The sequence below is a fragment of the Eretmochelys imbricata genome, chromosome 9 (genome assembly GCF_965152235.1).
Source record: "Eretmochelys imbricata isolate rEreImb1 chromosome 9, rEreImb1.hap1, whole genome shotgun sequence".
NCBI classification, from domain to species: domain Eukaryota; kingdom Metazoa; phylum Chordata; order Testudines; family Cheloniidae; genus Eretmochelys; species Eretmochelys imbricata.
The window spans coordinates 2,210,063-2,234,537 of record NC_135580.1 but is presented as its reverse complement, the minus strand read 5'-3'; the positions used below and the strand labels follow the sequence as shown (position 1 = coordinate 2,234,537).

Sequence of the window (24,475 nt, the reverse complement as noted above, 5' to 3'; positions counted from 1 at the left end):
CCAGAGCCTGGCAGCTGCGCCACAACACCATCCAGAACCGTCTGGTGAAAGCCATCGCACCGCGCCTGGGGGAGGTCGCCGTGAACTGTGCCATCCCCGGTACTGACAGCCAGTTGCGACCCGACATGGTAGTCACCGACGTGGCCCAGAAAAAGATCATCCCCGTCGACATCACGGTCTCCTTCGAGAACAGGACCCCGGCCTTCCGCGAAGCCCGAGCTTGTAAGCTGGAAAAATACGCCCCCCTGGCCGACACCCTGAGAGCGAAGGGCTACGAGGTGCAGATGGGTGCCCTGATCGTCGGAGCCCTGGGCGCTTGGGACCCCTGCAACGAGCGTGTGCTGCGGACCTGTGGGATCGGTCGACGCTACACACGGCTCATGCGGCGCCTCATGGTCTCGGACACCATCCGATAGTCCAGGGACATGTACATCGAACACATCACGGGCCATCGACAGTACCAGGAGGTGTGAGCCGGTATGACATCGTGCATCCACTGTGGGAAAGGGACTGAGAGACTTTTTCCATTGGACTGTATGAACTGGAACCATAAACTCACTGAACATTAAATGGTTTCAGAGTAGCAGCCGTGTTAGTCTGTATTCGCAAAAAGAAAAGGAGGACTTGTGGCACCTTAGAGACTAACCAATTTATTTGAGCATGAGCTTTCGTGAGCTACAGCTCACTTCATCGGGCTGTAGCTCACGAAAGCTCATGCTCAAATAAATTGGTTAGTCTCTAAGGTGCCACAAGTACTCCTGAACATTAAATCCCACCAAATGAGGGTAGATCCATCCCCATCATCGTATCCGCTCATTATACTCCACACCTGAACATGGCCATTGTATGGACAGAATACCCCCATAGCTCAATGTCTGTACTTTGACCCGTTAAACTTTTACCCCGAGTTGGGGAGATTGCAGATTATGTATTCCTTACGCCACCCGCTCCTAAACCGAATTTCGCACCCCTTGATAATCTGTCCCTTATTCCCCGATAACCAGAAACTTCTATGCTTAAACTCTGAACCGTTTTCTTTTTACTGCCACATTATCTGAATAAAATGATTAAATCTGTTCCTATCAGTTTAATCTCTTTTGATGAACACTTGCAACACTGGCGACTTCAACATCGTCTTAATTCGACTATTCGAACTGAGACACGGCAGTGGGGCGCGAACAGCGCTCGGTCCAAATCCTGCCGCCCCTCATGAGGTTTAAGCTCTGGACTGGGCGCTTGGCCTTTTATTTTCTTTGGCACCCAGCCCCCGACCTTTTGTGCCCACCACTTAGCCTCCCTGGCGATCTCCCTCGGTCGCTAGTAGCCCCGTTTTCTATCCGCCCCCAGCCCCTGTGCTTTGGTGGCCGGGCTGGGCTGGGGTCCCTCTGCACTGGGGGCGGGCAATGAACGTGCCCTGAGCAGGCCGTGACTAGGGCAGGACGCCCAGCTCGCGGGTGCAAGGCGCGGGACCTGGGGGCACGGGCCGCTGCCTTTCGCTGGCTGGGCCAGGAGCGGCTGAGGGAGCCGCAGGGCGCCGCGCCGCCTTTCCGGCCCGGAACCGTTCTCGCGGGCCCGCGTTTCCGGCCGGGCCGGGCTTGGGGACGGACCGCCCCTCCCCCCCGGAAGCGGCTGCGCTGCCCGACGGCTCCGGTCGCGCGGGCTCCGGGCTCACCCTGCGCGAGGCCGCGACTCCCCCGGGCGGCGAGGGGCTGAGGCGGGGCCCGGGCGCACCGGAGCCGGCCCCAGGATGTGGCGGGCCGCGGCCGTGTGGTGAGTGCGGGGCGCGCCCGGGGCCCGGGCTGGGGCCCTCGGAGACCAGCCCGCGCGCAGGCCTGGGGCGGGACGGGGCCTGGCGGGGCTCCCGCAGGCGCGCTCCCCGCGCCTGCCCCGCTCTGAGGCGGCTCGGGTCCCCGCGTCGCGTCGCTGAGGCGGGGCGGCCCGCGCTGCGCAGAGGGTCGCGCCGGGGCCAGACCGCGGAGCTCTCTGGCGGCGTGAGCCTCCCCCTGCCCGCCGGCGCGGCCCGCCGGCCGGAGTTCGCTCCGTGGCCCTGCTGCGTCCCGGGGCAGCGGCTCGAGCCGCCCGCGGGGGCTCTGCGATGCGCCGGGGTCGCCCGTGCTGACTTGCGTCTGCCGCTGGGTCGCCCGTTCCCCGCCTCTGAGGCGCCCCCCCCCGGGCTTTTCCGGGCTTGGCTGACGGAGAGAACCGCGTGATCGTCGCGTCTGGCTCCTGGCCTGTTCACCCTCCTTTTCCAGATTAGTAACCTGGAGCCCCACCAGGTGTCCTGCGGAGCCCCGAGGCACCCTGCTGTGTGCCATGATGAAAACTGACCATTTATTCCTACTCCTTGTCTCCTGTCTTTGATCCAGGACGATGCTTTGTCTCTCACCCTGTAGTTACTTAGGTTCTTTAGTAGTCTCTTCTGAGGGACCTTTTCACGGGCCCTGGGAAAGTCTAAATAAATGTCAACTGATTCTCTGGTTCCATTGCCCAGTTAGACACAATCTCACTTAGGCACAAAGATGACACAGAGACAGATGCAAATGGCAGCTAGTCTCTCCTACCCAGCTTATTTTCACATATCATAGAAACAGAATCATAGAATATCCGGGTTGGAAGGGACCTCAGGAGGTCATCTAGTCCAACCCCCTGCTCAAAGCAGGACCAATCCCCAATTTTGCCCCAGATCCCTAAATGGCCCCCTCAAGGATTGAACTCACAACCCTGGGTTTAGGAGGCCAATGCTCAAACCACTGAGCTTACTTTCCACCATTGTGTTTTCTTTGTGCTTTGCCTAGGAGTTCTCTTTCACCTCAACTGCTGCTTGGCAGGTATTTTCAAAATTTGAAATTGATTGGTCATGTCCTGACCCTAGAGGCTGGGTATATTATTTTTCAAACCTTGCTCATAGCTGAAAACAGTATGTTAATGACTGATGGTTTACAGTTATATTGACTTTCATCCCAGGTGCTTAGATATGAGAGCACGGGGTACTATATAAGATCAGAAAAAGTGCTTTACAGATATCTATACAACACAACTGCAATACAGCAGTTACTGAAGTGGCAACCAGGCAGACACCAACAGTGGAACTGGAAAGCCAAAATTTCTCATGAAATGAATATTCAGAAGAAAACTTGAATCAGGGCCATTGAAATGTTTAGTTTCTATATAACTTGTATATTTTATAATAGATATAAGATACACTATATATCTTGAAATATAATCTATAAATATAACACTGTTAAAATTAATGTTGTAATATAAATGTTGAAATAAAATTAAACAAAACAGCATTATTGAAACTAAACATTTCAGCTTCTTTCCATTAAAAACCTGTGTCAATCAACAGCTTCTCACAAAACATCTTGGTTTTGAGAAAACTGCGTTTTTTTTATGGACTTTTACTGTTGAGAACATTTTGACCAGTTCTAACCAAGAGTATGTGACAGCTAAGAGGATAATAAAGATCTTGGCATGGCACTGGAATATACCCTTACTTTTATGAGAAGTGGCATGAAATCTTTACTTTAAAGCAGAAGGGAGTTGATATTTTTGGTATTATTCAAATGACAATATGATTGTTAACTAAGTTCTAGCTGCTGTGATATCTAAGGGAATGCAACTTGGGCAAAAAATAAATGTGCAGGATTAAAAAATTTCATTGTCTGATTTTTATTTCAAATCCAGGTGTGTTTTTTTTCAAAAATATGATTTTATCATATATCCCTTTAAGCTGGGTTCAAACGAACAACTAGAGTTGGCCATCAGATCACTATTTACTATCTTTTCATCTCTGCTGAAAAGATTAAATATTTCTGTACACTGAGTGTAGGCCCAGAAAATGAAAGAGCTAAGTGCAGCCATAAGCTTCCTTTTGGATTGACCATATTCAGTCTCAGTCATTGGCTCCTAAAGCAGAAGGAATTAAAATATTTCTGGTTCCGTGGTCATCTTCCATGCTAGAAGCACTTTCACATCAACTATTCCGAAGCCAAAGTTTCTATTAAAGTCCTAAGTGATGAATTTTAACCCTGTTGTGTTTTCATTTCAAGGTGGTGATAGTTGGGAAGGAAAGGATTATGGGATTCCTACTGATCATGTCCCTTGCTGGTTGCTAGATGATTAACTTAATTATAGAGGCACAGCTTCATAATTTATCAAAATAGAAATAATTGCAGGATATTGTTTCAGAGTAGCAGCCGTGTTAGTCTGTATCCATTAAAAGGAAAGGAGTACTTGTGGCACCTAAGAGACTAACAAATTTATTTGAGCATAAGCTTTCGTGAGCTACAGAAATCATAGAAATCATTTTCTATGATTAGGATACTTGTGAGCTGTAGCTCACGAAAGCTTATGCTCAAATAAATTTGTTAGTCTCTATTTTGTTGAAAAGCTGTAGCACGTGAAACAGTATGCGACTGTGTAATTAAAACTATCATAATGCTTATTCACAAGGGGGCCGAATTAGGGATGCACAGACTGGCATTTCCTAATGTTCCTAAGGACTTTGTGACCTTAATAATGATCTTTTAATGTAGGGGTTTTGCATGCAGTTCTGGGTAGGGTAGTTAAGTAAACTATCTATTATATATGTCTTCTCATGAAAAGATTTTTCTTCCCTCCCTAAGATGGGAGTGGAACATTGTAGCCATGTTCCTGTGTAGACTTTCCACTCCGGTTGAACGTGCACAAAACCAAGTTCTTGTGTTCTTATGCACTTATTCACCAATTTCAGCTGCAGAAGTTAAGTTTATAAGACAGCAGATGTCCTAACCCAAACGTTGATACTTATTTCTGTCCTTCAAATCCTTGTTAACAAGTGAGAGGTTGCTTATCCAGTAAGTATCCTTTAAACCAAAGTATTTTATCCAATTCAACATTTTTTATGAAAAGGATACAAATATTGATGAAGATGATATGTTATTTTAATATGTCAAGCTAATATATGGGGGGTTAGCCAATGTAGTGTTTATAGGAACAAAACATTACTATATATCTATTAAATGAAAACATTATGGAATATTTAAGAATGGATTAGATAGTCATTGCACATTTTTTGAAATAATTGCAAATGTTATTCTATTCAAAAGGCTATGAGAGCCCACAGGATCTATGTTGGCTAGTAGCAGGGAAGGAATTTCCTGTATGGTAAAGCACTGAACCTTTGGAATGATACTCTACTTTATTTTTCATCCTCTGTAAATCAGTCTCTCTCTCTCTCATATACTTTGTGTGCTGGAGGTAGGATACAAGACTAGTTGGACTAAAAGTGTTTTGAGTAGAGCTGTCACAGAATCTTAATTTGTTTCTTTATTTTTATTTTTTCTTCCAGTGTTGTCTGCCAAAGCTTAGCAAATAGCAGCTATGGAGTAAAAGGAAAATCACCACTGCAAAAATTGCGCCTTGTTTCCCGAAGTATTCATCATCCTCATTCAAAGTTTCAGAGACCTCCATTAAGGGCATCAATTCAACAGTTCTCCTCTCTTAATCGTCTTCCCTTACGGAAAACTAAACTTTTATTTGTAAAATATGGATACCTGCCCCATAGAAATTTCTGGGTAGCTAGACTGGCTTCAAGGCTTCTAAAACTTCGCTATCTTGTACTAGGATCTGCAGTAGGTGGTGGTTATACAGCAAAAAAGGTATTTATTTGCAGAGGCCATTTTATATGTTTCATATTGTCTGCCAGGCATTTCTGAGTAGTAGTTATTGCTGCAGTCAGTAAAATGGGGAGTGCCATCATTTGATCAAATAAAGACAGTGGAGAATATGAGGGTAGAGAGGGACAAGTTATTTAAATTACTAGAATAGATTGTATTGGACAGAAATGGGATTGGCTTTTGATGACTGTTTTGTAGATGTTCTGTGATTAAGCCAAAAAGCCAGTGTGTAAGATTGCAAGCTAGCGCTATAGATTAGTAGGTAAATTCTTTCAAGTAGAACATTTTATATGCTTGTCTTATGACTTTTTTTCTGTTTGTGTATTAGACATATGATCAATGGAAGGAGATGCTGCCTGATCTCAGTGACTATAAGTGGATTGTTCCTGACTTCATTTGGGAGCTTGATGAACACATTGACTTTGGTATCACAAAAGCTAAAATATGCTTTGATTGCTAAAGATCAGCGTATGCAACTCTTAGATTTAAGAACATAGGTGTTCAGAAGTTGGTTGCTTCTATATAAATGTTCTTACAACATGATTTTAATAAGATAAGTGCTCAGGGGTGTGTCTTGGGAAGGCACACATCTTATATATGCATTCTAAGAGGAAAAGACCACATAACATTTGGTAGTGGTTATTCCAGCATCTATCCCTCACATGGGTGCATTGCTTGAGACTAGACAAAAAAATCTAATTATTCCATAATTCAATCATACACTCTCAGTGATGGTATTTAAAGTAGGCTATCAGCCTGAAATCTTTTTGTTTTTGTGTTTTTAAAGGAAAGAATTAAAAGTAGCAGCAGGTGCTATACTTGGCTTGTTTTTGTTATATTCAAATTCTTGTTTTTGTGACTATTTCTCTTTCTGGTTGCTATGTGAAAGACCTATACAAATAAAAGGGATATCTGACTAAGTATGCAGAAGGAACTGTGAAACAGCCTAGCCACAAAATGCTGTTGAATGCACCAAATAAACAAATTGAAAAATAGGAAAATATTGTCTTTGAAATGTTTATTACAGTAATTGTGTTGTACAAATGCTCTCTCGCATACATAGAAACCTAAACAAACATTAAAATATAGAAGAGAAGCATTTTGATTCCTGACAAAAAAAAACGGAATGAGCATGTGAATGTGTGTTTTAATTTTTAGGTAGTTGCTAGATTTTACAGTGTAAATTATTCTCACTTATAAAAAAAACTCACCTTTTTATACTTTTTCCCCAGAAAAACTTAGCAAAGCCCTTCCTGATGCAGAAGACCTCGCTAAACTTCTACCTGACTTTGACAAGATTGGAGAGAGCCTCAGTTCCCTGAAGGGCTTTTTCTCGCCTGGTGAGAACAATTTTTCAGCTTTCTTTTACTTATGAGAATGTGTGTTGTTACAAAGTGAGATCACAAACACATCTTTAAAGAACAACAAGAAAAAGGTTTGTGGAAATTGTGTGCTGTTCGAGTATGTCAATTTTTTGTTTAGAAATAAATTGTGGTAACAAATACTCAATGAGAACTGAGAGATGTGAAACTGAACAGTGAATTCTAGACTCCCAGTCAAACTAAAAACAAATAGATTTAAAATGTTAATGTTTCAGTGAGGTGTAGATGCTGGACCTATATTGCCAGTGAAGGTGAGAGGAGAGGTCCAGCCAGTACTCTTTAACAATATATCACTGTGCTCATGATAGGAGAAAAGAATTATTTTGTTAAAGAAATGTGCTTCAGGCAATGGGTGATTATTTTTTTAAAAAACTACCAAAATATCTCCGTTTGTGTTGGGTGTAGCATCAAGTAGATGCAGAAGATTTGTGACTAACCTAGTAGTCTCTCAGGGGATCAGCTGGCAACTTTCTACTTGAGCAAAACTCTGATTTGAAGTTAGTGGGAGTTTTGGCTGTGGAAAGGACTACAAGACAGGCTGAATGGAACAAAGGATGATGAATGAGCTCTAAAATCCAGATGCTAGCTGGCAAATGGATGACCGTATTGTCAAATTTGCACACTCGATTGATTGTCCATACCCTACTGAATTTAATCTTTAACCATTTTCTCATTTTAACAAATTCTAAAAATGTATTCTGGCAGTGGAAATGAATAGATTTTAAGTCCAGAAAGGATCACAGTGGTCATCGATAGTAATTCCTTCTGGTCTTTAGAATCTGTGAATCTAGTCTAATTTACTGCCTAGCACATGCCGTGGACATTCACCCAGCCATTCCTGCAGTGGAGGGAAGTCCCCTTCCCTACTGCACAAGTGAAACATTATCAGGCCCCCTAAACTTTTGTGGCTGAACTCAAGGTTATCTTTTAGAAACACATCTAATCTTGATTTAAATATAGTATATTGTAAATTTAGACAGAGATATAAAAATGTGGATGTACATATAAAGCTTCTTAGCAATCACATTTTTTTCATTTAAGTGTGCTTGAAAATATTGTAACTGTTCTAGTTCTATTTGCATATTCATAACAGGCTTACTTGCATTGTCTGACACAACTTTTAATATTATTAGAAAGCATAATATATATAAAAAACAAATGTACAGAGAGCAGAATCTAAATGGGATTCAAGTGTGAGGGTAATGAGAAGGGCAATATCAGAAACCAGAGACAAGTAGATGAGACCTCCTATGTGTTGGGGTTTTCTTAATTAGAATGTAATTTTGACTTTGGTACGGGTGACTTGTTATCCATTTTAGCTGCATTTGTTAGCATACCAAGATTGGTTATGACTGCTCGGTCCCTGAACTCTGAGACTGAAATCCCTCACATCTTTGTTTTGCCATTTGTTTGTATTTATAATTTTTATTTCCCCTTTTTTGCTGGTTTTTCACAGGTTACAATTTGGTTAGTGAAGTCATAGGAGCTTCTGATCTGCTTCTCTTGTTAGGTGTGTAAAAAGCCATTTTTACTGCCCTTAACATGCCTCTTTAAAATTAATTAATTAAACAGTGATACACTAAAAAAGGGAGTGAATAACAATGCAAATGCAATTTATTGCAGCAAGTTAATCTTGAATTGGAAACATTTTATAACTACTTCAAGAAAACTCAATTCCCCAATGCTAATGAAAAGCCAGTGGCTCATTGTCAAAACACTAAACAGATGCCTATAATTCAGGCATTTTTCAGAAGTTTGCTCAGAAAAAAATTATTTACAATATGCAGGAATATTTTGTGTTTCTCAACACAAATGATGATTTAATTTATGTCCGATCATCTGATGTCTAACACATGCAGTCATTTCATCAGCAAAAATGTCTTTAGAACTTAAATGGTCTAGTTGAAGTTTCCTGTTACCTTTTATATTAGCCCATTCAGTTTGAGTTGGATGCTAGATTGGTACAGTTGTTCACATATCAGTTTTAAGCTGTTTCTGTGGTTATTTACAATAATCCGTAGAATGATTGCAACTTTAGAGAGGTTATTTGTATACTGGGTACTGAGTTGTACTAAAAATTGGACCTCCTATTAGACATAGTTTGGGGTTTTGAACAGGGTACTAAGGCATTTTGGTAAGTTTCTGTAATTATTTCCTAGGTTCCCAAGGAGAAACAGCATTCAGAGCTACAGACCAGGGATATGAAAATGACAAACAATACAAGAAGGTATATTTACAGAACATATTTAGTCATTCAATCACAAAGCTTAAAAAATGAACTGTAGATGTAGATTTAAAGAAGCTTGAGAGAGCTGAAATGGTTTAGTATATTGCAATTTATAACAGTTAGACTAAAAGTTAAAATGTTTTGTGGGGAAGAAGGGAGTAATGTAAAGTCATTGAACCTTCTGTTAAAATGATTTTCTCTAAAGACGTTAGGTTGTAATGGCAATGTTACTTTAGTCATTCTGTATTCATTTTAAATTTGTATGCAACCTGAGGGACTGATCCTGCCAACACTTACTGCTTGTAACTGTGACAGTGTTGGCTGGTTCAGGCCTTAATATAAAACCCAAAGTGCTGCATCATGCACTAGCTACAGTTATATGTCTTAAAGTATTGCATCTTATGATCCTTTTCTATTTAGATATGTATCAAGTTTTGGCTTTAATTTTTTTTCTGCTCAAAACTTAGTGCAGCAACTGTTTTTGTGGCCTGCTCATTTTCTAGAAAAGGAGGTTTTTTGTTTTGATCCTAGAAGATGTCTTTGCTGTGTGAAATGTTATATCCGCTGGTTAATTAAGTTTATTAGCATGCATGTTCAACTTTTGCCTTGCAAGTGAGGAAAGTAAAGTTTAGCATTGCACACTTCTTATTTTTATTAGTGCTGTTAACCACCAAATAGCATATCTGATTGTTTAATCTCATTTTATAGTAGTTTTCATTTTTGCTATTGTACATTTTGAAAATTTCTGAGCAAATCAGAATGAAATCTAATACATACTGAGAACTTCTTTAAAAATAGTTGTCTCATGTGTGAATCTATCCATCAATACTGTGAATACCTCACAACTGGGAACGTTTATCATCCCAGTCTTAGCAAAACTGTAAATAACGCTCTTATTTTAAACACATATCTGTGCATGCAGGCATGTATGCATGTGTGCTGCATTTTATTGCATGTGCACACTTACTGCACATGCCTACAGTGAAACTGGTACAAGAGATCACCTTTTATTAGGCAACCTCCTGTCCTGGACCACCTCAAAGTCTCCACATTTGAAATGAATACTGTTCTGTTTCCCCTTTATTAGAAGCCTACCTTTGTTTAGCAACAGATTTTTGTCTGCCTTGAAAGGTTGCTTAAGACAGGTGTTCACTGTTCACAATCCAAGAGTAAAACACTTCAACTTTTGAAGTAAAGGTCTTCTTACCTATTGTCTTAACAAATCATTTATGGAGCTATGCCAAATTACTTGCTTTCATATATATTTTGTTGAGTACCACACATATAATGAATGCTCATTAAGCTTGGTTTCTAAATGCAAATATCAAGTCATAAAACAAAACAAGGCAATAAGTGGTTTTATAATAAATCAGTCTTAAGAAGAACTTGTTTCTTTCATACCTTTTGGTGGAAAACCCACTTAGATTTGAATGAAACAATTGATTAACTGCCCCCCCAATCAGACGAAATGCTATGGCTACTCATCTGAATTCCCAGTGATAATTCATGCAAGGATCCTCTCTTCATATGCAGAGTTTCTTTACCCGTGCCTGTGACTGGCTAAGCTCAATGCTATATTGCTGGGGACTTGAGAACAGAGGAAGAAGAGTCTACAAATGTTTATTATTATTTATTGACTTTTCTGTGGCATTCATTGCCATAGTATTTGGGTGGTAAACGATGTTAAGGTCACAAGAAAGCATTTTTAAACTTGAATTTGCTGCTTATGGGCCTGGTTCAACTGCCGCAGAAGTCAATGGGGATCTTTTTATTGAGTTCAGTGGAGGTTTTATGGAAGGCATTAGAATTTGAATTCAGGTCTCCAGTAAAAGGCTGTGTTACTGTGCTACTGACCCTCCTTAGTGAGTTAGCAATGATTTGTTTTGAATGTTTTAATTTTTTTTCCTAATTGTTTCCACTTGCTCTTTCCTTTTATTTGTACCCTGTGAGCAGCGGAATAATTCTCATTCTGTTTTCTTGTTCACCTTGTCCTGCTTTCCTGGGCACATTCCTCCTGTGTGTCTCTGCTCTCCTGTCTCATTCTGCTTCTGAGGACTAAATTGGCTGTGAGGAAGAGGTGCTGGCTCTGGTGAACATTAAAATTGGGGCCCTGTTCATATGCTTGTGGAAATGGGAGAACGCTGTACTGGACCTGGTATAAAATAGTACCTCTGTTTTGTTCAGGAACGTGAGATCTGTTTATGCCGTCAGGCAGAGCAGGAGGAGCGTGCTGATAGGCAATCAGCTGTAGTGCAGGGGCAATAATCCATAACACAGTGAGTAGCTACTTTGAATGTTTGGAATATCAGAAGAGAGAGGGAAAACACTCTAATTTTTAATGCCTTTGCATTTACTTGTGACCACAGAACTTTCAGTTTGCCACAAAACTTATGGTTGTGCTGCAGAAAACATGGGCCCTGATTAAACCTATGGGCCTCCGAAAGTTAATCTTGGTTTTGTTATACTAATTCTATCCAGCAGCTCTGCTAATGGAATAGCTTTCTTACTGTGGGGGAATGACTCCTCAAAACTGAGGGTTAAAAGGTATCATGGCTATTCAGAACTGTATACTGTTGTTATGGTTGTGATTGAAGTAAGACGTTCGCTGATGGATAATGACGATAGCATAGCCACTTGGTTTACTGACAACCAAAATGTTTTCTAGACAATGGGTTAGATGACCTTTCTTCATACTGTGCATTCCATTTCTGATCAGCATTAGGTTGCATTCCATTTCTAGTCAATATTAGGCTCTGTTAAAGATTAAGAGGTAGTATGCTTACCTTAATACAGAAGTCCCTGACCTTGGTTACTTCCCTGATTCTACATTTACATGTTTTTGTTCTCATAAGTCCACCTGCCTGGAGAGCACAGATCTGAAATGATTGTTGCTGAGGTCTCTATAAATTTCTGTTTTCAAGGGTTTAAAATTTTCAAATTGTATAGGTCTGACAGGTTTTCAGTCTTTAGGTGATTTTGATTTTATTTTTGTATTAATTATTTTAATAAGTCCAGTGACTTCTGATTTACTTGTCTTCATGAAACAATTCTGACTATTTTTGCACAAAACCTTTTTTTTGGTCAGAGATCTCAACTTAATGTATTGGTCTTCTCTCATTAGGCACTGTGGGTACGATTTTCAAAGGTACTTAATGCGATTCTGGCTCCTTTGTCACTTAACTGTCATTGGAACTTAGGCCCTGATCCTGCAAAGATTTATACATGTGCTTAACTTCACCATTGTGAATAGCCCCATTGAAATAATGGATCTACTGTAGAACCGCAGGAGTTACGAACACCTTGGGAATGGAGGTTGTCCGTTTTTCTGAAATGTTTGTAACTCTAAACAAAATGTTATGGTTGTTCTTTCAAAAGTTTACAACTGAACATTGACTTAATACAGCTTTGAAACTTTACTATGCAGAAGAAAATGGTTGCTTTTAACCATCTCAGTTTAAATGAAACAAACACAGAAACAGTTCCCGTACCTTTTTAAACTTTCCCTTGGTTTTTTTAGTAGTTTATGTTTAACACAGTACTGTATTTGTTTTTTGTGGGGTGGGGGGTGTTGATCTCTGCTGCTGCCTGATTGTGTACTTCCAGTTTCTAATGAGGTGTGTGGTTGACTGGTCAGTTTGTAACTCTTAGGTTCTGTTGTACTCAGGGGAGCAAAGTTAAGCATGTGTACATTTATGCAGGATGGAGGCCGTAGATGCTTATGAAATGGAGCCAAGGCTCCTAAGCCATTATGACTCTTTTGAAAATTTGGCCCTATATAACTAAAGCCTGATAGATAAAGTTGAGAAATTTTTCTGTTAATGTAAACTACTTACTTTTGTGTTATGAAGGGGGAAAAAAAAAACCATCATTTGTAAAAGTTGGAACCTATGCCGTGGTTCTTCATCATTCCATGTGTTTGTGCATCCTCATTCCCTCTGTGCAGTTTGTACCACCCACTGCTTCAGCAAATGTGTAAAACTGTCTTGATCTTTATAACAGAAGTAGCATTTTAATGATTAATTCAGAGTTTTTCTCATGCAAGATCCCATGAATAGATTTTAGTGCTGGTTAACTTTGTTAGGAGAAAACAGCGGCAGGTTCAATGGACGGGAGAGGTGGTTCTTTGAGCATGTGTCAGTGTAGATGCTCCTGTAGGTGTGCGTGTAGTATTAGTCTTTAGCTATCAGTGTCTGTCTGTGTCACGCATGTGCCTTGTGCCTTGTGCATGCTCCTGTGAGGACACAAAGGGTGGAACAGCCATGACCCTCCCTCCATTCCCTCCTACTGCCGAGATGAAACCCAGCACTGTCTGACCCGTTTCTGTGTTGGTGCTCTCTATATCTTATTTAAAAATACATTTCATTGAAGAGCTCATTCTTCTAGTCAAATTAGCTGTACTTGGACTTCCCCCAAACAAAAAGAAAAAGGACATCCCCCCTGTATAGCAGGGTTTAAGGGTCAGTTCTGACTTACCCCCCCACAAACTGGAGCCAAAAAAGTCATCCTGAGCTAGTGCCCTTTCTAGCAGACACCCCATGCCAGGATTCAACAGCAAGGAGCAGAGAGAGACGCTGGTACCAGCTGTCCCAACATCAAAGCCCGGCACCAAAAAGCAGGCCAGACAGAGAATAAGTATAGCTCCAGGCACTATACCAGGCCATCTCACAAGGAAGGACCTAAACACCAGTCTTCCAGAAACAAATCCCCTACAGTGTCAAGGGCTGAAGCTGTGAGCTCAACCACCTGCACAGCACAAGGAAGGAGTGGCCCAGTACCAGCCTTGCCACCAGTGCCAACGTTGGTGCTGAGGCCCATCACGGTCCTGAGACACATACTGATTGAGGATTCCATATCTCCACTGTGGACATCCTTCACACCAATACCACTGCCAGCACCATCACTGCCAGCACTGAGGCCACTCCCACCCAACTGTGCTGCCATTTGAGAGGATGCTTTTGCTGATATTAAGCCAGGATCTGTCTCCCATACAATCAGAGGGGATCCTACTGAAAGCACTAGAAGCTTCCAGTTCAGAGACTCATCCCAGGCGAACCACAAGCGGCAGTGGGCTAGTGGTTCTCAATCCTCATTGTAAAATGCCGTCTTGGCCCTACAGGCCATAGTGGGGGCTATCCTCACATGTCCTGTAGCAGAGCTCTCTCCCACATGGCACAGAAGAGGAGGAGATCTTGCTCTCCAGTGTCACCATTAACCAGGTCTCCCATGCCTGAACCATTCGTAGCTCTCCATGAAGAGGTGATATCAAAGGAATTCCAGCGACCTCCTTCTCCACCAAAAGAGCTTCCTTCGGGCTAGCATCTGATAACTTCAAGGTGTTCCAGTACCCAACAGGCTCTTCAACTCCAGCCAGGCTTGCCCTCCCCATCAGTAAGCATATCCTCGAGCCACTCTTTCTCTGATCAGAGAATCAAAAAGAGGCACCAGGTACCATAAAAAGGCCCTGAACATTTCTGTACCCATCCTAATTCAAGGTACAGAAAAAAATCCAAGTCTGAAAAGGGCACCTCTAAAGAGGAGAACTCTAAGAAATAGAACCTTTTCGGGCAAAGGCGTGTTCCTCCATCTCATTGCAGCTCTGTATCATGAACTATCAGGCCCTAGTCACAAAATACAGTTTTTTTACATGGGAGAGAGAGGCCCTTTTCCTGACACAACTCCCACAGGCTTGTAAGGAAGATTGCAGCAGTCTGTGCCTGTTCTCCTGGTTAGTCATACTTGATCTTCTCTTGCCCAATGGTGTTGAGTTTTCTTAAAGTCTTGTTACATGCTTACCCACTGGTCAGAGACCCCAGTCTGACATGGTCCTCAGTATTCTCCTTCTAAATCTCAGGAAGCCCCCACCTCCACCTTTGAGCCTCTTTTAGAATGCTCTTTGCACCCTAAGATCATCTTAACTTCATCCCTCAGTCGATCTCAGAGTTCCACCTGAATCAATCAATTAGCTGACTTGTCTTTGTCCCAAAGCCCCACTGTGCACTGGCAGAAGAAATGCTACATGCTCTGGATGTCTTCAGAGCCTTACTTTATTACACTGGCAGAACCCGGCTGCTACTTTAGACTATCTCCTCATTTATTTGTAGTCATAGACAGCCTGTCAGACGGTCAGAGAATTTAATCTCAGAGACTATCCAAGCAGATAACACAGTGTATCTCAACATGTTACCAGATGGCTTGTGTATCTCTCCCCCGAGTGTTAAGACTCCACCACAGCTCAGTGCCAATATCCTAAATCTGTAAGGCAGAGACGTGGGTTACCCACTGACCTCTGTTAAACACTGTGTGTGGAGTTAGCTGACAGGTCAGATGCCAAGGTTGGGAGAGCACTCTGCAATCACTGTTCGACTGATGTAGCCGAAACTCCTAATTTTCACCATCCAGAGGTAGTTGCCACCCAACTACAGTGGGATTGACACTGACACACATTTGAAGCAGAAAGAACGGTTACTTATCCTACAATAACTGTTTCTTTGAAATGTTGTCATGAGTGTGGATCCCACAGCTGCCCTCTGTCCCCACTTCCGGAGTTTTCAGCAGACATGGGTTTTGGATTCTTAGGGAGCCTGAGGGAGGGTTGTTACTGCTCCACCGTTTATGCCCTCACAAGGGAGGGTGTGTGTGTGGCTCCGACGGATACTGCTGTTCAGAAGACTCCGAACTTGCGCTCATGAAGAGCACGCACACTTACAGTGGGACTCTCACAGACAGCGGCATCTCGAAGAACCTCCGTTCCTGTGGGGTAAGTAACCATTCTTTCCTTCTGTTGCCTATGCCAGCATAGTTGTTTGTTATGTGTGCATTATGGTATTCAAAGATTTTTCTTTCAATTGTACTGCAATCGTTAAAGACAAGAGAAAGCCAGAGGAAATGTATATAAAATAATGCTATGGGTCCAATTATAAACGAAGGAAAGGAAGTTATATTTAAAGCAGACTCATTCCTTACACTACCACCATTTCTGGTTTGATATTGTACTGAAGACAATAACTTAGCCTCAGAAGCTTTTTTCCTTAGATCTCCGGGGAACAGCAGGCCCAGAGAACAGGTATTGTCACAAGTAATCACAAATTAAACAAAAACTGTGTTTTATAACATGGAACAGCATTACACACTGTGCAATGCCTATTTAAAAACTAAAGGGCAAGCTAAGGCTTCCAGAGCAGCTTTATCTCCATATGTTCCTCTTTTTGTAGGTTCTGACCCTTAACATAATTTTTAAAGGGACACTGTCAAGTCATTTTGAGAAATTCTTTACTTGGTAGCAATAACAACTTTACTCATCAGAATTCTAAAAACATACATTATTTTTCGCTCGTTAGCTTTTTTGTTCTTGTTGGGCAGTGAAACTCGATGGATCGGTTTCGTTTCTGGTTCTTATGCATTAGCATGATGCATTTGTGTTTGGTTTTCCAGCAGTGCAGAGATTTAAAAAAACAAACACAAAATATAAATATGAAGCTGTTTCTCTTCCTACAAAGATGGATAAAGCTTTTTTTTTTTCCCAAACCCTCTAATTTGGGCTTTATCCTATTTGACAGTGTCTGTTTATTTTTTTGTATCCATCCATATAGTGTGTGTCTGTACTTATGTGTACATGCTTATGTATGTGGGTTTTTTGTGTGGTATATGTATAGTTTGATGCATGAGCTCTGAAGAACTAATTTGTTTTTCTTAAAAAAAATTCAAACTTTTGACATTTGAGGCTTGTTTTTAAACAAAGTACTGTCTATTTTGAAACTGGTAATTCTATTAAATGTTTTCTTTAATGAAAATGTAATGTTACATTTGAGCAGAATATTGTTCAAAGACTTTTTAGTGTTTTTTTAAATAGGTTAATACATTTAATATTAAATCTCCAACTTTTAAAACTAGTTGTATGAGAAATTCCAGTGGAACTTAATTCACACACTATTTCTGAACAAATGTGAATTTTTAAGACACATAGCTATTAATAGAATAATTGGGCAAAAGAAAATTAGGCACTTTGTTCATGGAGAAACTTGGAAATAAGGTGAAGGTATTAAGCATGACAATTCTGGATAGGTGAGAGGAACTATGCAGTTTAACTAGACACTGCCAAGGTGCTGTAGAGGGAGATCTCTCTCTGTCTCCCTATATACCCATCCAAAAGTCTTTCATTCCTTCAAGTCTGGAGGTTGAGCAGCAGAGCAAATCCTCTTTTGACAAACTGTCCAAGCAGCTGAGGTATTTAAGAACAAAAAAAACTTGTTTATTCTCAGCAAAGTTGAACATGTTATCTTGTACATACAGCTGTATGTGTAACAACTTTGTGAAGAGCATCCAAGCATCAGGTCTCTCTTATTGCACTTCCTTTACTTCTTTTTTAAAAAAAAAAATGCTGATATCTGAAAATACTTCTGAAGTGAATAATTGAGGATGTGGTGCCAAAAATCTCCACAAAGTCTCTTCAAACAAGGCTAGTTTAAATCTTCTTAGCGTTTGGACACTTTTTTTTTTTTCAATTGACTTTAATTCTAAAATGTAGCTATTTGTTGTTCTGTATGACCTACAGGCTGGCCAGTTGTTTCCAGTCGGCTAGTAATAGCTGTTGCAAATAGGTTTCCTTTTTTGTTTGAACTGACCCATTCATTCCTGTCTTTCATCTGTTTTTATGTAACACTCTTTGGTTTAACATTGTTTTCCTCCCACCCCCAATTTTTCCCTTCCTTCTCCTTGTTGTAAACTCGTGGCAGGGCCTGCTTGGTGAACTCATTCTATTACAACAGCAAATCCAACAGCATGAAGAGGAAGCACGCAGAGCTGCTGGCCAATATAACACGGGCTCTTCCCAGCAGAAGCGAAAGGTGATGGTTCAAAGGGCACTATGTACTATATTCATATTAACCAAACACTTCAGCCTCCTTCATTTGATGTTGAAGAAGCTAATTTTAATCTGATCACAGGCCCAAATAATTATTACAAAAATCTTTTTGCAAGAGCACTTGGTGTTAAACTGGTTCTGCTTCCTGTCACTCTAACTGGGGGCCATTAAATGACTGGATATGCTGGGGACAGTCTTATAAGTAATTTAACTTCAGTTTCTGAAACCTTTGTTTACTTCTAAATTGACCTGTATTTCAGATTAATATACAGGATTTCTAGAAATTGGATTTAGGGAGGACAAAGAATCCTAGTCAGCCTTAAACTGAGTAGATGCTGATTTAGCTTCCCAATTCTGACATCAGATGCAGTATTTATAAAGTATATCTCAGACATATCCTAGTTCAGTTTATTCTCAGTGGGGTGATAATTCTATCTAAAACAACCTGTAACATCATATTAGGATAAAACCATAAACATTAAACTCCCCGATATAATTGCAATGATAAAGATAGCCCATGACAAAATTAGTAATAACACAATAGTGAGCATTAGCGGGTTACCAGTGTCTGATGGCTAATGCCCGGGCAAAATCTGATATTCGTAAATATAAACAATATATAGACAAACACCTGTCAGGAATGGTCGAGATAATACAGTCCTGCTATGAGTGCAGAGGACTGGACTAGAGGACCTCTCGAAGTCCCTTCTAGTTCTATGATTCTATGAAACCTAGTAAATGTATCTCAGTAGCTTTCTCTTGCTTAGCTTCCGTCGTAAATCACAGTCCAAGCTGATTTGGTGTAGCTATTCTGTTGGTCATCTATCCATTACTTTACTTGGTGCTAGAGTTGGATTTTTAGCATTAGCACGTTGCTGACATATTGCTTTCTAGATTGGGATAATTTTAGTAGTCTAGGGTACTTCAGGGCTAATTTTTGTAGCCAGTATAATTCTGTACCACTTCTGTGACTGTGAAAACACAGTTATCTGTAGTTCCCATGTCCACAGAACCTACAGTTCATTCTGACTTTTCACAATTCCATAGCTTTGGAATTAACCACTGGATACATACCTTTGACACTCTCTGCATCTGAGGTTGTATGAGAGAGAGAGATGGAGAAGACTTGAAATAAAGTTCTGTACATAATGTTGTATGTAGCCATGCGTTGGTTTTCACCAAAGGGCTTGAAGGCGTTGAAAATCTTAAGAGGTTGCATTTTAAATGTAAGTACTCCAGTCTGTCTCCAGCATCCTTTGTCAAGCTACTGTTAAATGTTAAGCGAACATTCCTTGCCACGTTGCAGCTCAAGAACTACCCTTCCTCCTCCTCCTCGTACAACTATGGGAAAGATGAGTAGTGAGGGGGAGAGGTACGTTTCTTCATGTTTCATTTTTTAGCTCATTTAGGTAGTATACCTTGGGGGTTTAGAGAAAACTGACAAGTCCTGCCTTCAACAAAACAACATGATACATAATAAAGATGCTGGAAGTGTAATGCACTGGAGTCTGACTACTCCGAGAAGAATTTGTCCAATAGTAGGTTACAGAGTCCTTCCCACTTCCCAACCAGAGCAATGTTGCTGGTAAAAGACCAGGGATACCTTTAGCCGACTAAATCTGCCTGTTTGTTTACTGATTCCTTTGCATAATAAGAGTGACTCCTTCAATTCCTTTGTCAGGTAGCATGCAAAGTCTGTGTTTAAGGCAGAGCTAGGTAGTTTTTTTGTCTTGAGCGCAGTGTGTTAATTTGACTGTGCTGAAGGGACTACATTCTGAAACAGAAAGCAAGAACGTTACGGAGTAATCCCCACTTTTTTCTAAAGCCTTTTTAAGAAGAGTGCCTATTTCTGTAGTGTTGGACATTTGAAAACTTAAAACAGTTGCTGGAAAGGGAATACAGTACTTGATATTTAAACTTTGGCTTCATTTTTTGAGTAACTAGCAAAGAGTTTATTTTTTCAGGATTAATCTATTTCTACAGAGAATTCCCCATCATTATTGCTCTTTTGCAACTAATTCCATGGCCTTGGAATTGCAGAAAAGATTTGATGTCTATCTCAGTAAATAACTTACAATCCTGTAAGGGAAAGTCCTAAATTTATGTCCAGAATGCTTGAGCATCACGTTCCTTGTAGAAATATCAAAGCCGATTGTAACATTTAGATGTGCAGTTTTGTGTGCTTTGATGCATGCCAATGGCGAGGAATGATGATGAGTTTTATTTTGCTGCAACGAACCCATTTGTTGTGAAACAAATTGAATGGCCAGGTAAACAGAACACTTGCTATACACACCTTAAAATGAGGATGTAATGTAAAGATTCAGTCATTGGGCCAAGCTCTGTCTTGGCAGAAACAGGTGCAACTCCCGTTGAAGTCAACCAAGTTGCTGCCACTTATGCCATGGCTAAATTTACCTCACTTTTCTTTTGCAAGCTGATATGTTACCTGTCTACTTGAAAATATGATTTTCATTTCCATTCCTCTAAGCCTGAGTATTCCTGTTCCTTTCCTTTAGTATCTCATTGACGTTGGCAGAATGTGTAATGAACAAACCAAGCAGCAGAGGGACTTGCATGCACCGTGTGATACAGATTCTCCTCAGTCATAAAAATAATTAAACTGCAGAATCTAAATTTCCCAGATTTTCATCTTAATTTGGGATTTAATCTACAGTCTAAAATGTTTGTATAATATAGATTGTCTATTTTAGATGGAAATTTATGAAAATATTACTAAAAGGGCACCTGATAACTCATTTTTTTAATGCCCTTATACACTTGTAATTCTTTCCCTGTAGACTTTTATTGCCCACTTGGCAAATACTGTATTATATTTAGCTGAAGGGTTTGTTGCATAGCAAGAACTCCTATGGCTGCATCTCTCTGTGCATTGACATTTTCAGTGATGCCACTGGGAATTGTTATAGCTCTTAATGTTTAACTATGAGATGTTCGTGGTTTGGGACAGTTTTGTGATATCATGTCAAACTTGTGACAATCACACAGATTTTTAAGGTATGTAGGTACCTAAAGATGCCAATAGGTGCCTCCTGGGATTTTCAGAAGTGCCGGGACTTGGTCCCTATCTGGCCTATGTTGTTGTTTTTTTGTTTTTTTTTTGTCATTTATGGTTTTTTGGATGAATTGGATTGACAAAAAAATGTATCCACACAGCATTTGAAATAAGATCTAAAACAAGTAATTAAATGGATTTGTATGTTTTGTTAAAAAGTTGACAGTTTCTTTCATCATGTCAATTATTATCAGGCATGGATGACCATGTTATTACTCTCTAATTTGCTGGAAAATACTGCAGTTATGACTAATGCTACATTTTAGTCATGGGTATTTTTAGTAAAAGTCACAGGTCATGGGCAGTAAAAAAAAAAAATAAATAAATTCATGGCCTGTGATCTGTCTGTGACTTTTACTAAAAATACCGGTGACTAAAACGTGGGGGTGGGGGGAGCTGCCTGGCGGCCCTGCTGCGGGGGGGTAGAAGGGGGCGTGTTGGCAGAGCTGACAGGCTCCCTACCTGGCTCCCTCCCCCCCTCCCCCCCCCGAGCCCCAGCAGCAGAGTTTGGGTGTGGGAGGGGGCAGGGGATTAGGGCATGGGCTGGGGTGAGGTGGGCTCTGGGCAACGCCTACCTGGGGAGCTCCCCAGAAGTGGCGACATCCCCCTCACTCAGCTGCTAGGCGGAGGCGTGGCCAGACAGCTCTGCATGCTGTCTCTGCCTGCTGGCACCGCCCCTGTACCTTCCATTGGCTGCCTCCCAGCCAGTGGGAGCTGCAAAGACAGTGCTCTGGGCAGAGGCAACAGACAGAGCTGCCTGGCCACGCCTCCACCTAGGAGCTGAGCAAGGGGGATGTCGCTGCTTCTGGGGAGCCTCTGAGATAGCGCCACCCAGAGCCCATCTCACCCTATCCCATGCCCCAATTCTCTGCCCCCTCAGACACTGAAACTCTTGCTACTGGGAGGTTGAGGGGGCGCGGGGGCCCGAGACTGCCGCAAGGGCTGCCTGAGTTGCCCCTTTGCCAGGTGCATCGGCCACTGCAAGTCATGGAGGTCACAGAAAGTCAAGGAATCTGTTACCTCCGTGACAAACTCACAGCCTTAATTATGACCAATGTAGAAATGCTTGGGAATATTGTTGTGAATGAAATATTCTAAGTGAAAAATATGAAGGTGCTAACTACAGCCAGGCATAAAAACGCAAAATAAATGAAACACTTAGCTTAAAGCACATGAATAGTTCCATTGAAATGAATGGGACACACACATTCAGTGGGAAATCAATGGGGCTGCAGATTTCACTATAGTGTTCTGCTGGTGCACATTAGGCTTTGTCTATACTACACAGTTAGGTCCACCTAAGGCAGCTTATGTTGACCTAATTATATCAATGTACACACTACAGCCTTGTCCCATCAGTGTAAGTGTCCTGCTACACCAACATCATGACTCCACCTCCACAAGACGCACAGAGCTTATGTCGGTGTGGTTAGGGTGATGCAGTGTTTGTGTAGACGCTGTGTTACTTACATCAGCTGTTGGCTGCCTTGTCAAGAAAGCCAGGTAGCTAGAGCCTGGCTGCAGGGAGGTGAGAAGCCCGGGGCGGGGCAGAGAGGAGCAGCTGTGTGCCCAGTTGGGAGCTGAGAGCCTTGACTCTCAGCCTCCCCCACTGCCCCTTTTCAGTTGGTTGGACTCACTCCTTGTGAGGACACGTACCACTGACAGAAGGAGGGTAGTGTGGACATCCGCCCCTGCAGTAATTACTGTGGTGGCTGTAAGTCGACCTAATGTGGGTTGATTTAGGGCTGTAGTGTACACATGTCCTTAGTTCTGACATAGTCTGTACGTTACTGATAGAAGTGTCTCAGTGCTGCGTATTTCCCTGCCGTATATTGTGGCACATCGTTAGAGGGCTGCTTTCTAGGAACTAGAATAAGGTTACCACAATTCCCTCCTTTGTGACTGACAGCAAATTTCATCCCGTGTCTACTGAGAAGAGAGATTAGTGCATTATCTGCCCATCTACTCCTGAAGTGTAAAATGGCTTAGGTGGAGAAAGGAGAGTTGTGACCCACTCTGAGAGCATTCTTAGGATTCCAAAAAAGCATTGTTTGTTTTTCCTAAAATTCCTCGGGCATTTTCAGTAACCATTTTGGGGGGAGAATATTGAATATTTGTCTAGATATCAGCGGTATATTTATAGTGAACAAAATGAAAGGCGGCCATAACAATGACTAGTATAATCCCCTTCACTATTTCATTAAAAATTTATCAAACCTCCAGAAAAAGCTTTCTTAAATGCTTTTGAGAGGAGGGACATAGCTGTTTTTTGGATGGCTGCATTGCCCAGAAACATTTTCTGTATTCCTTTTTTTGTGTTTTCCTCTTTTCTTCCTTCACTGTTTTCTGTCCTTCTTATCCTGGTCTCTCCCATTATATGCCTGCTGTACTTTCTATTTGGGTGTGTGGGTGGGTAGATATATCTCTGTTTGTTTAGACATACTGTATATTGCTAAAGACATCAAGCCACCTTCTCTGTGCTGAACTCTTCTTAGTGTCTGTTGCCTTCATGTTTCCTGTGCTGTTGGTCCACTGGTGGAAACAGAAGGTGGCCTGCTTCCAGCACTTTATCTTCAAGGATCAGCTAATGAATAAGAAAATAATTGGATATAGAGAGGATTGTAATTTGGCATTGCCTATTGCAAAGTAAATACATGGGCATGTGTATCTTATAGATTAAGAAGCTCCAATAAGCCAATTGCCATGAAGAACTGGGAACTGTCAAGCTGCCAACAGTTACTATGAAATTAAAGAGTGACTGCATTGGTTTGTGTCCTATAAATGACATGTTATCCATGCATTAAGTTGATATTCTCCTTTCACTTCAAGCTAATTTGTTTGAATTGCAAATATTTAGAGTGACTTCATTTTAAAGTTGAGTTGAATTTCTTTATATTGGTATTATTACTTCATCTTTTCATTAATCATTCCTTCTTAATTGTCCTTTATGCTTCATCTTAGTTTTAAAATACTTGCATGATTCCTATTTTTGGTATTTCATATTGAACTTGTGACCTTAATTACATTTCTGAAGAAACAGATTGAAAGTTCCATCTGTTTTCACTTTCTTTTTTAGATCTACTTTACTTTACAAATTCATTTTTGAAAGGATTTGACTAAAAGTCCCTTCATGTTTGCACAACTATAGTGAGATCACACTTGAATTCACCGGTCACTGAAAAATTTTACATTATGATCACTCTTCTACATTGTTTCCCACATTTTAATACTATCTGAGTGACTGTGTATGCTAATGTAAAGCATCCCATC

General features: G+C 41.2%; 1 protein-coding gene across 7 annotated transcripts in view; it reads left to right on the top strand.

Moving 5' to 3' along the window:
* Nucleotides 1-1,608: 1,608 nt before the first annotated feature.
* Nucleotides 1,609-24,475, top strand: part of OPA1 (OPA1 mitochondrial dynamin like GTPase) — an 83,589-nt gene continuing 60,722 nt past the window's right edge. For 3 of the 7 annotated variants that reach the window (XM_077827030.1, XM_077827026.1, XM_077827028.1), the window contains exons 1-7: nt 1,609-1,770; nt 5,333-5,642; nt 5,989-6,085; nt 6,893-7,000; nt 8,499-8,552; nt 9,202-9,269; nt 18,002-18,112. In XM_077827030.1, the coding sequence (XP_077683156.1) occupies nt 1,748-1,770; nt 5,333-5,642; nt 5,989-6,085; nt 6,893-7,000; nt 8,499-8,552; nt 9,202-9,269; nt 18,002-18,112 (771 nt within the window). In that variant the 5' untranslated portion in view covers nt 1,609-1,747. Of the gene's footprint in view, nt 1,771-5,332; nt 5,643-5,986; nt 6,086-6,892; nt 7,001-8,498; nt 8,553-9,201; nt 9,270-18,001; nt 18,113-24,475 lie in introns of those variants that run through there. The other 4 variants (XM_077827027.1, XM_077827029.1, XM_077827032.1 and 1 more) reach the window with 4 other exon arrangements.